Source organism: Peromyscus maniculatus, chromosome 6 (genome assembly GCF_049852395.1).
Source record: "Peromyscus maniculatus bairdii isolate BWxNUB_F1_BW_parent chromosome 6, HU_Pman_BW_mat_3.1, whole genome shotgun sequence".
NCBI lineage: Eukaryota > Metazoa > Chordata > Mammalia > Rodentia > Cricetidae > Peromyscus > Peromyscus maniculatus.
This window is the reverse complement of record NC_134857.1, coordinates 10832300-10846785: the sequence shown is the minus strand read 5'-3', so window position 1 is coordinate 10846785 and position 14486 is coordinate 10832300. Positions and strand designations below refer to the sequence as shown.

At 40.9% G+C, this 14486-nt stretch overlaps 1 protein-coding gene across 11 annotated transcripts in view; it reads left to right on the top strand.

Annotated features, from left to right (window-relative positions):
• Phc3 (polyhomeotic homolog 3) overlaps positions 1-14486 on the top strand; it is a 78054-nt gene that overhangs the window by 25977 nt on the left and 37591 nt on the right. For 6 of the 11 annotated variants that reach the window (XR_006073023.2, XM_042278884.1, XM_042278883.1 and 3 more), the window contains 3 exons: positions 4572-4815; positions 10291-11162; positions 11447-11494. Coding sequence is in view for 8 of the 11 variants with exons in the window: in XM_042278884.1 (XP_042134818.1) it covers positions 4572-4815; positions 10291-11162; positions 11447-11494 (1164 nt within the window). In the remaining 3 variants the exon portion in view is untranslated. The remainder of the gene's footprint in view (positions 1-4571; positions 4816-10290; positions 11163-11446; positions 11495-14486) is intronic. The other 5 variants (XR_013052003.1, XR_013052002.1, XM_076573918.1 and 2 more) reach the window with 1 other exon arrangement.

Sequence of the window (14486 nt, the reverse complement as noted above, 5' to 3'; positions counted from 1 at the left end):
CAGGGGTACATAGAAACCCTGTCTCGAAAAACAAACAAACAAAATGATATAGTAATAATTAATATTCTTTGATTTTTTTTATAGAACCTCTGTGTATTGATATATTTAATAATAAAGACTACTTTTCATGTATTAGTTATAAAGGTTGTGGTCAGGTAAACTCAGAGTTTTCCTAATTGGCCCTTTGCAGCTCCTTAACAGAGTTGGCTGGATAGGGCTCACTAAATGCTAATTTAAAATTATCCTGGCTAAGCTCCAGTTTCTTGACTATATATTAGAAATGATACCTCAGTTGTTACAAGGGGCAAATGAGGCAATCAGAAGCTACTTAGCACAGTGCCTGCCACATAATGAGATATCATATCTACTGATTACTGTTTTTATTTGACATTGTGTGACGACAAATCACACATTCAGTTTTTAGCTTTCAAGAAGCTAGAAATGAAGAGATAATAAATAACCATTTAAATGTTTGATAGTTTCCACGATAAACCAGCTGCTTAGGAGATAATGTTTTTCTTTAATGTGGTCTGGAGCTCAATTTGCTTACTGTTTCTCATGATGAAAACATTCTTATGAGTCTTTAATGCAGTTAGTATTGGATGTGACCTGTCGATGGTCTGTGGCTGTGCGGGGACTGGAGGGATCTCTCTGTGAACACTGCTTTTGAACGGCAAAAGCATGAGGCTGGCGGTGGTGGGGATGCTGACCAACAAAGATGCAACTTCGGGTTCAGGACTGTTGGTTTTGAAAATTTTTTTTTTGGTTTTTCAAGACAGAGTTTCTCTGTGTAGCTGTGGCTGTTCTGGAACTCACTCTGTAGACCAGGCTGGCCTCGAACTCAGAGATCTGCCTGCTTCTGCCTCCCGAGTGCTAGGACTAAAGAAGTGAGCCACCACTGTCCATTTTTTTTTTTTCTGTTTAAAAAAAAATTAAGTCTGTAGTTTCAAAAAATTGTGTCTTTTAAAATTGAGAGTATCAGATTTGTAGTTTAATGTTTTAATTTAAACTACAAAAGTCAGTATATTAGTTAATTTTTCCTCAGTAAGAAGTCCTTTTTTTTAGACACAGTCTCATTGTATATTTCTGGCTGATATGGAAAACTATATATAGATCAGGCTGGCCTCGAACTCACAGAGATCCATCTGCTTCTGCCTCCAAAGTGCTGGGATTAAAGGTGTGTGGCACCGTGACTGGCACAAAAAAGGATGTTTGTGGAAGATAGGAAATCCTCCTTATCAAAGGGCATTCTGGGGAATGCTGATTTGAAGAGCAGTGAGCTCTTTGCATTAAAAAGCTGGGAACTAAAGCTCTGCTGTGACCACACAAGACTGATTCACCCCTCACTGCAGAGAGGATGCTAGAGTCCGAGAATATTTTGGTAGTGATACATTCATTATATATCAGACATGTTAGAGTGAAGTTAGCAAAACTGCCTCATGCATGATGTCAGAGTTTTCAGAAAGTCATAGGCTTGTTTCAGGGGAAATGAAAACTAAAGCTAGGATGCCCATTATTCCTCATCTCAGGATGGATTTTCTTTCCTCAAAAGTGAAACTACCCTGAGAATCTTAATATGTGGTCTTTCCAGTAGTAAGTAAGTATTACCTTTGTGTTGTAGTTTCTACCTTGTAATTTATTTCCTTCAAGTTGGTATTTGATCGAAGATGGCAGCAGGTTAGCTAAAGTCTACAAGCTCATATAGAACACACCATCATACTTAACTGTGGAGGCATGTGCATTGTCTTCCAGGATTCCAGAAAAGAGCAAGAGCATGGTAGGAATGGGTGTGGTGTAGGGGTTAGGGCTCATCTGTCAAATCTTCACTCACTGTTGAGATGCTTTTCATCTGGAAGGAGTCATTCAAGTTTTCCAGATTGTTTATTCTTGGTTGTCATTATTATACGGTCTACTGCATGGATCATTTGTGGAAAATGTTATATTCTCTATTATGTAGCTCTTCCTGGGAGAGTTTATTGTTTTACTTATTTGTTCGTTCATTCATTCATTCATTCATTCATTCATTTATTTATTTTTAGGGTCAGGTCTTGCTGTGTGGCCAAGACTGTGGTAGAATTAACTATGTATCTTAGACTGGCTTTGAGTTTGTTTGTTATCCTCCTGCCTCCGCCTCCTCGTGCTGTGATAATAGGACTGTGCCACTGTCCCTGATAACAGTTTTTTGGTTTTTTTTCTCTTGTCATACTGGATATGGAACCCAGGGCCTTGTACAGACTAGGCAAATGCCCTCCCACCTGGCTACATCCCTGTCTTTCCTGAGGTATTTTAATGTGCTTCTACCAAGATGCTTGATGAAGTTTGTTAGTAAGTAGGAACAGATTTTGGTGTTAGCATAAGAGCCATAAGTAGAACCAAATGACCTTTCAAATGGCTATGCGATGTGATTTTAAAATCAGATGTGAGAGGATATCCCAGACTTAGGGAGTTTCCAGTGTTTATAGTTCTGAATGGCTAGGAGTGCAAAAGTCAATGCTGAAGACTCTACCATTAGCTAGAGTCTCCTCTCAGCATTTCACAGATTGTATGTTCGTAATGCACAAATAAGCTAGACGTTGTGCTGTAAGCTAGTCTCACTCAAATGTCATGGAAACATCCTGGGGTGGAAGGAGGAAATGTCTCACAAAGGACTCCAGGAAGCTCTTCTGAGAGAGGGAAAGGGGTTACTGGACTTGGGATAATGGCTTGAGAAAAAATGATGTTCAGGCGAGCAGAGCCAGAACAAAGAGCCCCAAATGAAGGAAGTACATGGTGTGTTTATGGAACAGTGAGAACAGTTGGCAGGTGTGTAAGAATTGTAGACTGGAGAAGAGAAAGTGGGGTCAACGTGGCTTGGGCCTACATTGTGGGCTTTGAGTGGCAACCCAAGGAATACAGTACATTTGACTTTTTTTGTTGTTGTTGTTGTTTTTTGAGAAAGGGTTTCTCTGTGTAGCTTTGCACTTTTCCTGGAACTCGCTTTGGAGACCAGGCTGGCCTCGAACTCACAGAGATCCGCCTGCCTCTGCCTCCCGAGTGCTGGGATTAAAGGCATGCGCCACCACTGCCCGGCTTACATTTTACTTTTTGTATGAAACTTAAATACTAATGGTATCTAATCTTTGTTGACACACAATAGGAAATGTGCAAGGAAAATCAGAAGATGCTCCATAGGATCTCACTAAGAAGGTTTTTCCAGTGGTTGCATTAGTCAGTTTTTGTTGCTGTGACAAATAAGGAGAAAAACAATTTAAAGGAGGGAAATTGATTTTGGCCTGTGGTTTTGGTTCATGGTGGGCCAGTGCTGTTTTCCTGGGGTGGAGAGGCGCAGTGTCATGGCAGGGAGTGTGTGATAGAGCTAACTTGCAGAAAGAGTGACAGAGGAGGGATCAGGGCCCAAATCTCCTGCAGAGATATACCCTTAGTGACCAACTTTCTTCAGCCCCCCCCTCCTCTACAGACCACCCCCTCCTAATAGTCTAGTCAGCGTTGAAGTCCGTTTTCTAGTTAAACGCCGACGAAGGCCGAGTCCTCATCCACCTCCGAGCACCGCCTGTGCTAGGCCCCAGCCTTGGGTACATCTGTCTTTTTGGGGGTGGAACGGGGAGTTACTTCATTTCCACACATGAACAGTAGCTGTAGACTTGATCGAAACTTGCCTGACGTGACCATTTATTTACCTTCTGTTGACACTGTTTTGGCATTTGGACCGGGCAGTTAGCCTTGGGCACAGCTGAGGTGTGTAGTGGAGTCGGTCAGCACACTGAAACTAAAGATGTTAGACTCGGCAGCATGCCATTAGCTTTGTCCAGCTGGAGCTTCCTTTGACCCTCGGAGGACACTGCTTGCACTAAATGTATTTGGTGCATGTTCCAGATAGGCAAGAAGCTATGCAGCTTTTGGGGAAGCATTTCTGCCTTGCTATTTGGAAAGGTATAAGCTCAAGTGAGATGAAGTCAGATAATTCTCTCAGTTTAGAATTATTTGTAGAATGTCCCCAGTTTAGACAGGGCATCACATAAACCCATTTCAGAACTATGCATAATGTTTTAGCTCAAAAAAGCCAGTTTTCAAAGGCAGTGAGTGGTCAGTAACACAATTTCAATGTTCACAGCTTTCTGAAAATGCTTCTCATGAGTATCATGCTGGAGCAGATGATTAGATGAGTCAGTGTCTTACAGTACTGCCCTCTAACACGTTTAGAGCTGGCCGCTTCTAACACGTGCGTGGCAGAGCCATTTCCTCATGTATGGTTCGTTTGCCATCGGCCTCCCCCTTAGTATGCATCTGTTTCCTTTAGTTCCTCACGGTTTTCCTGACCTCCCGCTCTTCTTCACTCACAACTGACCCATACCACCCTTAGGTCCTTTCCAACCTGCCACATAGTATTTAAGATATGCTCATGTACGGTAGCCTTTCCTTAAGGATTTCCTTAAAGATTGATCAGTTGTCTCAGGAGTGTGGACCTCTGTGTAGGAGGCACAATATTAATTACTGTCGTCGTCATTGTAATGATTGCTGTATCAGCTAAAGCCATCTGTTTTCATCTTTACTTTTTGTTATGTGGTTCTTAGGTTCAGAATTTAACATTACGCAGCCAGAAGTTGGGTGTCTTATCTAGCTCACAGAATGGCCCACCAAAAAGCGCTGGTCAAACTCAGTCATTGACAATTTGCCATAATAAAACAACAGTGACCAGTTCTAAAATCAGCCAACGAGACCCTTCTCCAGAGAGCAAGAAGGGAGGAAGCCCAAGTCTGGAATCTCGAAGCACAGCGGTCACTCGGACATCAAGCATTCACCAGTTAATAGCACCAGGTAGGATAAATGTTCATCGAAAATGGTTGTCTTTCTTGCATTTTTAGCAGACAGCAAAACAAAGGATGTATGATACTTGAATAAGGATGACAGTTTTAAAACATTTTAAAATGAGATTTTTTTGTCAGCTAAAGAAGACCTCCTAAGTAGCTTGAAAAAAAAAAAAATAGAAAACCTAATAGTTAAGCCGGGCAGTGGTGGCGCACGCCTTTAATCCCAGCACTTGGGAGGCAGAGCCAGGCGGATCTCTGTGAGTTCGAGGCCAGCCTGGGCTACCAAGTGAGTTCCAGGAAAGGCGCAAAGCTACGCAGAGAAACCCTGTCTCGAAAAACAAAAAACAAAACAAAACAAAAAAACCAAAAAACCAACAACAACAACAAAAACAAACAAACAAACAAAAAAACCCCTAATAGTTGAAACAAATTCTAACAGCAAAACAGATGGTCTTTCATTGTTGTTACTTGGCACTTATCATCTCTGTGATGTGCTGGTCTCTTTATATTGATAAAATCTTTTAGCTTTTAAAAAAATTGTCTTAGTTTATTTAGTATGCTTTAGTGGAACCTATTTTTAAGCTTTTAGTAAAAAAGTAACTGTATTTTGTTTAAGTTATTAGTGGGAAGAATTTGTTACTTTTTCAAAACAAAAGATTGGGCAAATGAAGAAATTTATTTTCCTAGCCTCACCACTGCCAGTGTGGGATTTCATCTTGGGAAGTTGTCAAGGAATCAGTCCTTCCCATTCTTCCTAAAGCTACAAGGGTCTCTTTTCTGCAGGTCCTGCTTCATGGTTCCCAAAAGGAAAGTGTTGGGGCCTTCAGAGTGAGCTTCCTGTCTCTTGTTCTATACTATGGGAATCTACCTTTTTTTCCCTAGACTGATTTCTCTGTGTGTTTGGTGCTGAGGATTGAATCTAGAGCCTCACACACATGTCACACAAGTGCTCTAACATGAAGTTACAGCCTTTAACTTCTTCTCATATTTCTTCTGTGTTAGAATTGTCAGTGGTCTTTCCTTCACAAAATCTCAGAATCTTGGCATTGTCTGGTTCTTCTAAGATGAAATGTCTCTTCACTCTGAACTTTTATAGCAGTACTGTTTCCATACTTCCTGTACTCAAGCTTCTTTATGAGACAGTAAGCTCCTTGCAGGTGGTCCAGGAATGACTGGGAGGCACTGTTTTTAGCATTCTACTTTATTATATCTTTTCATCTTTTTTCAGATTCACCTTTCATCTTAATGGCACTAAGCTGTGCCTTATATTCATTTGCCTGTAATAGGTCGTGTACTTGTACTTTGGAAATAATTAATCTTGTACTTTGGAAATTATTAGTCTTTTCCATTAGCATTATTTAGCTACCACAGTGCTTAGGATTGTCATGAATGAATCTTAAAGACAAGCTATAAACTTTGCTAATAAAGCCTCTCATGCTATAGTTAGATAATGTTTCTTTTTCTTCTCTAAATAAATAAATAAATAAATAAATGAATAAATAAGTATCTGTGTCCTGCTTTGCGTTGTCTCTAGGCCAGATAACTGTGTTTTCGCACAGCATTGTCCATAGTATTCGTAGCCTCAAAGTTGCACCTTGCCAGGGTTGTTAGAGTCTGTGTGGAACAGCAGTGGCTTCCTTTGCCTGAGGTGACTGATCAGGGCACAGTATCTAGTGATACTTGTTGTCTTATTCTTTTCCTTAGCTAGAACTATGCCAGCAGTCACTTTAAACAGAGGAAACCCAGACCCTCTATTTGTATTCTAATGTAGTTGCCCAATAGTTACCATAGTGGACATGGCTGCTGTTTTCTCGCATGTAATTCTAGGATCTAAAAAGAACTCGGTTTTCTCTATCATTTCTCCTCAGGGTGGAAGCTTTTGCTTGTTGGCAATTCTGTTTGTTTATTTAGAAGACAGTAGCTCAGGCTGGCCTTGAACTCATGACAGCTCTCTTGCCTCAGCCTCCTACCATGCCTGACTGATAATTCCATTTTTAATATATAAAGGCAAAAGTTTATTTTTAACCATATATCTAGAAATCATGAAATGTATTTTTTAAGCAGTTTTTAGAGGGCTTTTTTCTTTTTCCTTTTTTTCTGCTCTAGAAATTAATTGAACATGTAGTGAAAAAATCCTCTACTGGCTTGGTCTGACTGCCACCAAGAAATGCATACGTACCTTGGAAGTCTCAGGTCAAAGCCTGGCATACATCTTAACAGTGGATGATGAGGACTGTCCTTTGCCTTGTCACTTGCCACCTTCTCTTTGTCCTCAGAGGGACTTGGCTGTGCGTGCTCAGGGAGGGAGGACAGCTTTCTGATGACTTCTTTAAAGACATTATTTGGGGGAGGTACTCACTCACTTTGTGTGTAGAGGTGGGGCATGAGCATTTCAGAGTCCATTGAGGGCAGAGGGCAACTTGTAGGAGTTGGTTCTCACCTTCTACCGTGTGGGTTCCAGGCATTGAATTCAGGTCATCAGGCTTGGCAGCAAGTGCCTTTCCTGTTGGGCCATCTCACCAGCCCTGGTGTCTCTTTTTATTGGAATACAAATCTCTGCCATGTCAGGGCCTCACTCCCAGGATCCCACGTGACCTTAATTTCCTAGCCTCTCTATCTCTACATATAGCCACTTTGGAGGTTATGGTTTCAACATGGTGAATTTGGGGAAAGGGGCAAAAAATAGTTTATAATACAGCCCTCAACTCAGGATTTGGGGCTCATTTAGACTCTGTGCTGCTCTTTGATAGGTGATTTCAGTTACTCTGTCATAGATTGCATTAGTTTAGTGTCATGTCTACTTCATGGGTTGCAGTAATTATTGAATGAAATGATACATTATTGTAAATAATAAGAGAAATGATGTCACTTATTGATCTTTCAAATGTTAGGCCACTCTGACAATAATAAAGTGCTCATTAAAGTCAGACAAATGAACCAGTAGGACACAGTTTTGTAGACAGTCAGCTTTTCTTGCTCATAGTCCTCGCCCTACATTCTAAGACTTGTTCTTGCACTCTTTGACTTCTGATCTAGGAAAAATGTAATTTAGATGAAGAATAAACTGCTACTCTACTGAAATGTCAGATTATTTACCTACGAGAGCACACAAAGTTATTCTAGTGGATATATCACCTATGTTCAGGACTATGATACATGTGGGGCTGGAAAGAAGACTCAGCAGTTAAGAGTGATTATTCTTACAGGGACTGGAGATCTGTTCCCAGGATCTTTGTTGGATAATTCCCTACCGCTTGTAACTCCCAGCTCAAGGGAATCTTGATGCCCTCTTCAGGCCTGCTCAGGGACCCACACTCATGCACACACCCACACATAGATACATAATTAAAAATGAAAGGTATTGAAAAAGATAATGAAATTCAATTATAACATTCTTTTTTAAATGGAGGAGGCGGCAAAAAGATCTATTTCCTTATCTGAAAGAAGAGCTAAAGGCCACTTCACAGCTGTTATACAGCTGTTGATGAGAGACCTGAGAGCACTTTCCAGAATCCCAGCATTTAGTCACTGTTCTCAACACTGTGTAACATAGCTGTCACCACACTTGTAGAGAGCTTACAGTCTTCATTTGAATTACTAGCTTATGTGAAAAATTATTTTTAGACTAAATTTTAGACCTCATTTTTCTTTTTCTTTCAGTGCTGTGTTTGAGCCCATGCCACATGCATGTGTTGTACCATTGAGCTTCATTAGTAGGTATCTAGTGAAATTTCTAAATACTCTGAGATATTAATGTTAACTTTTTTTCTTTTCCTTCCTCCCTCCCTCCCTCCCTCCCTCCCTCCCTCCCTCCCTCCCTCCCTCCCTCCCTCCCTCCCTCCCTTCCTTCCTTCCTTCCTTCCTTCCTTCCGTTTCTCTGTGTAGCCTCGGCTATTCTCGAACTTACTCTGTAGACTAGGCTGGCCTCGAACTCAGAGACCTGCCTGCCTCTGCTTCCTGAGTTCTGGCATTAAAGGTGTGCAACATTGCCTGGCAGATGTTAATTTTTTTTAAAAGGATCTCTATAATTTTTAAACACATCATTTTATATATATATGACTTTTGCCTGCATATATATGTACATCACATGTGTGCCTGGTGCCTGAGCAAGCCAGAAGAGGATATCGGATCCCCTGGGACTGGAGTTATAGATAGTAATGAGCTGCCATGTGGGTGCTAGGAACCAAATTCAGGTCCTTTGGAAGAGCAACCAGTGCTCTTAACTGCTGAAAGTTCTCTTTAGCCTGATCCCTGAATTTTAAATTATAATCAAATGCAAAAATGTTTAAGAAAAATGTTATTAGAAGTTTGTATAAGACTGTTGCCAATAACTGTGGTTGAATATAAAAGGATGTAAAATGCTATATAACTTTTATATTTACTTGTAAGGTAAATTCTGTCTTTAGATTTGATTTAGATGGCTGTTTTTGGAAGGAGGGAGAGAGGGAGGGAGGAAGGGAGGGAGAGAGAGAGAGAGAGAGAGAGAATGTAGACATTGAGACAGGTTCTCCTTATGGTCCTGGCTGGCCTGGAACTTGCTATGTATGCAGATCAGGCTTGCCTCTAACTCAGAGATCCATGTGCTAGGATTAAAGGTGTGCCTACCATGACAGCTTAGATGTATGTAATTTTTGTGTGATATTAAGCAATCATTTCAGTTTATCTTCCAGTACACTCAGTTTTCAGTTCTAGGTAGGGAGGATTTCATCAGCTTCTCCCCCTGTAAAGAGGTATCATGGTGGGAACCATTCATAACTTAGGGTGATCCCTGGCTATATATATTCCCAGTGGTGAGCACCTAGGTAGCACTCCTTACAACTCACTCTGGGGTTTCCATTGAGTGGGAAAGGATAGACAGCATTCCTTATTTAGGTATCATGATCTTATTCCTTCACTCTTCAAGAAAACGGTTGCTCACTTAGATTTGGAATGTCCCCTACACTATGAAATTCAGCCATGTATTTTGCTTAATTCAATGGAAATTTTATGTGAAATAGTTTCATTTTGATCAAATAATAAAGACTTCATCTAAGCTAAAATGCTCACTTAGGAAGCCTTCTAGCTAATTGATTTTGCTATTCGTTTAAGACATGTCTTGTCATAGGTAGGATGAGATCTTGAAGTCACCCTGTGTGTTGTACTGTTGAGTGCTGCTTCCCCTCAGAGAAGAGGAAGACTCAAGTGCAGAGACTGAGTGTTAATGAAGCTGTTCTGCCACCTGGAAGAGCAGAGCATGTGACGCTGGACATATGCGACTCGATTGTTTTCCTTCAGTGGTTCACAGCGTAGCTTATTTTATCCAGTGTTCCTAGCCTTGCAAGGAAAACATGTTGTCATAGAATGTCAAATTACTCATACCGAAAAGACTTGTAATACCTGCTCGTGATTGTGACTCTCTAATGTGAAAATTCTCCTCCTTTAGATTTATGTAGAACTCTTTCCTTTTGAAACCAGTACTAATTGTCATTTTTTTCTCTCACAGCGTCATATTCTCCAATTCAGCCTCATTCTCTAATCAAACATCAGCAGATTCCTCTTCATTCACCACCTTCTAAGGTTTCCCATCATCAGCTGATTTTACAACAGCAACAACAGCAAATTCAGCCAATCACCCTTCAGAGTCCAACTCAAGATCCGCCCCCATCCCAGCACTGTATCCCACTTCCAAACCATGGCCTTTCTCCGGCTCCCAGTAATGCCCAGTCACAGCATTGCTCACCAATTCAGAGCCACCCCCCTCCTTTAACTGTGTCTCCTAATCAGTCACAATCTGCACAGCAGTCTGTAGTGGTGTCTCCTCCTCCACCTCATTCCCCAAGTCAGTCTCCTACGATAATTATCCATCCACAAGCACTTATCCAGCCACATCCTCTTGTGTCTTCAGCTCTTCAGACAGGGCCAAATTTGCAGCAGGCTGCTGCTGATCAGGTACAACCCCCAGCACAGCTGAATCTTCCATCCCATCTTCCACTTCCAGCATCCCCTGTTGTACACATTGGCCCAGTCCAGCAGTCTGCCTTAGTGTCCCCTGCTCAGCAGATGGTGTCTCCAGCATCACACCAGCAGTACTCAACCCTGCAGTCATCTCCAATCCCAATCGCTACCCCTCCACAGATGTCGACATCTCCTCCAGCTCAGATCCCACCACTGCCCTTGCAGTCTATGCAGTCTTTACAAGTGCAGCCTGAAATTCTATCCCAGGGCCAGGTTTTGGTGCAGAATGCTTTGGTGTCAGAAGAAGAGCTACCTGCTGCAGAAGCTCTGGTCCAGTTGCCATTTCAGACTCTTCCTCCTCCCCAGACTGTTGCGGTAAATCTCCAAGTGCAGCCGCCAGCACCTGTTGATCCTCCAGTGGTAAGCCCTTGGCAGCTCTTTGACTTTCTTGCTGAACTGAACGGAACCTGGTTCTCCCACACTGCTGCACCGTTGAGTCTAAATGCCTATGATTTTTTAAGCTTGCATTTTTCCTGTGTCAGTATTCTGACAATGTATTGTATGGGCAAAGGAAAAAATGTCGTTTGTTGTAGTATGGTTGCATGCTTTACATTTGTGATGGTTATTAAAGTCCCTCGTTAATTTTATTACTATTTAAACAAATCCATCTGCTATCTTTACAGAGTTGATTTTTTTTCCCCAAGGGAATGCATTTGAACCAGTGTCATCTGCACAAAGTTTTTTCTCTTAAGGTGATTATCCTTCATAGATCCCTTCTGTATGTTCTTAAGCGCATGGTTTCTCTAGCTAACCTTTTAGTTGTGTGCATTTGGAAGTCCTGGGCCTTGAGCAGCTTGTCTTTCAAGGAAGAGGTATGATTTTATGATGAAACTTTTTTGATGAAGTTCTGTTTTGTAATCAAAATTGTAAAAACATTTATTCCAGGGTAGAATTCAACTTTGAAAAAAAACAAACTACTTTTTAAAATTGTATCTAAGAGAAAATATATACTTAAGTTATTTCTCAGTTAAAAGGCTCAGAACCCTGAGTCTCTGGCTTTGACACCGAGAGCAACAGAAATGTATGTACTACATGAAGTAAGAAGTTTGAGTACTTGGGATTTCAGTGCAGTGTATCAGAATGAACCTCTAGAAAGGGTCACATGAAGCCTAAAAACAAACATTATCTTGAAAATACTTTTCCTTTTCAAAATTTTCTCTGAAGGACTTATTAAAATTTATAAAATGGTTTATGAAAGTTGAAATAAAGTCTTTACGAGTTTAATCAGAATGACCAGATTCAGTTTCTTACCGAGGAAAAGAATTTTTCTAAAAGAAAGTTTTGTGTCAAACTTGGAAAATCTCTGAAAGTCAGACCAATTCTTGGGAAGCGGGGGCAGGAGGGTCACAAGTTTGGCCACCCTGGACTGTCCAGTGAGTTCAAGTGCAGCCTTGGCTACAGGTCCCCCAGAATGTGTCCACATCGAAACATTCTGATATTAAATAACACGGACCTCACAGAGTGTTTCTACATCGAAACATTCCGTGGATATTAAATAACACGGACCTCAGAGAGGAAAGGGGTGCTCTCCTTAGTAGTGGGAACACTTGACTCTTACCACTCGATTGGTAGTTTGTTGTTCTTGTCCTTCTAAGCAATCTTAACAGGCACAGAGCTGCTCAGTTTTACCTGTTACTGCCCTGAAAATCCAGAAGGCAGGAGAGGCCGGCATTAGATAAGTTGTCCTCTATGCCTCCGCTTTGCTTTTCATGGATTGTCGGAGCACTCCCAACAGGCTTTGCACTGAGGAGACAGTTGAGTGGCAGAGTACCTGTTCAGCATGTACCAGGCCCTGGGGAGTCAGTCCCCAGTATTGCCAGGACAAAAAGATGAAAAACAAGGGTTTAAGAAAAAATACAGTATCCTCAAAGGAATCAAATTTAGTTGAATTTCATTTTCTTAACATTTAATTCAGTGGTTGGTTTTCAATGAATAAACAATAAAATTTCTATATTCCATATATCTTTTAAATGTTATTTTTTAATAAGAGGACTTTGAGTCAACATAATTAGGGTAGAAATGCCAAAAATAAAACACTTTAAATGCTGTGTCAAAAATATTATTGGCTCTATTTCTCTGATTTTGCCTTCTGTTTTCAACACGTCTTTCACACATGGGTTTTTCCGGAAGACCCGTTCCCGTGTGACAGCAGGGCTGCTGTCTGAGCCCAGTGTCCGTCCTTCCCTCCATTCTCGCACAGCAGCTCTGTACTAAGGTGCTGGTTGTTGTTGTTGTGACCAGAATTTTTTTTCCCTAAAGACATCTTTTCCACTTTTGATTATTTCAAGTACTTAAATGTAGGTATGTTTTTTCTAATAAGATGTAAAAATTTGAAAGAAAAAGGTGAATTACCAAACTAAATCAGTATGTTTTCAAAAAGATATTTCTATAAAAGAAATAGTTTTTTTTTTTTTTAAAAAAATTGAGATTTGGGTATAAAGTATGTTGAGGATAGATGATTTAGAACTAATAAACGAATGTTCCTCAGTTTATTTAGGAAAGGGAGACAGATGGGAATGTGGACTTGACTGCAGTAAGTTGGCGGTCTTGGTTATTTTTAGAATAGTTACAGTCGTGAGCTAAATGGAACTTGTGCAGCGCTGCAGGGATCTTGTGAGCAGAACCTCCAGTCACTGCTTCCCAGAGTTTCAGGTGTTGCATTTAGGTTGTTTGGTGCTGGTTGTGCCAGATAGGTGACACATTTCTTTTGCCTCCTTTATTTACCTGTTAACTTGTTTTCTTTTATGTGAGAGATTATGAAGAGCTCTCTGTATTTAACCTCATCATAAGAAAGAAAAGTATTTGATAGTGTTCTTTGATGGATAATTTGAAAAAAAAAATGCTATTTGTGTTATAGCCTTTTCCCTTTTAAAAAATACTTTTCAAAAATCAGAATTCCGTGCATGGCGGAGCTCTGATTCCTTAAAAGATACTGTGAGCAGATGCTGCAGAGCAGGTGGCAGTGGCCAGGATGGCAGGGGGTTAGCAGCTTGGCAGATGGTGTTCTTCGGATGAAGGAGCAGTCTGAGGGAGAGTGGCGGATGAATCTGAGCTGGTTAAGAAGCCAGGCTTGCACGGCTGCCTGCAGCCAGCTCGCCTGCAGCTCCCCTGAGCTGACTCTGCATCTTCTAGGTTTAGGTGCCAGGCAGCTTTATTTTGTTTTAATTTTGGTTGTTGTCTCTTGTTAACCTCTAGGCATTTGGGGCAGTGATGTATTCTGTGCTGACTATTATCCTCATGTTAAACACTGCTGTTACCATGAACAGACTAGTGGCTGTCAGCTGTGTAGCATACCTAACAATGACTTGCTTCCACTTGTGACATGAGGCTCTTGGTGAAACCGTTTTAGAGTTTCTGGACTGAGAAAACATATCTTTAAAAAATGTTGCCTACTTAGTACCCAGTTTGGGTCGTAGTTCAAGATATCATGTTAAATATAAAATAACTCGAGTGGGATCTTAGATTTTGTTTTGTTTTTATTTTTTGAGACAGGGTTTTTCTATGTAGCCCTGGCTGTCCTGAACTCACTCTGTAGACCAGGCTGGCCTCCAACTCAGAGATTTGCCTGCCTCTGCCTCCTGAGTGCTGGAATTAAACATGTGTACCACTACCACCCTCAGAAAATTTACTTCTTAAGCAAAACTCCTGTTTAATCATTTTTTGCTGTTTGGATGGGCTCTTGTT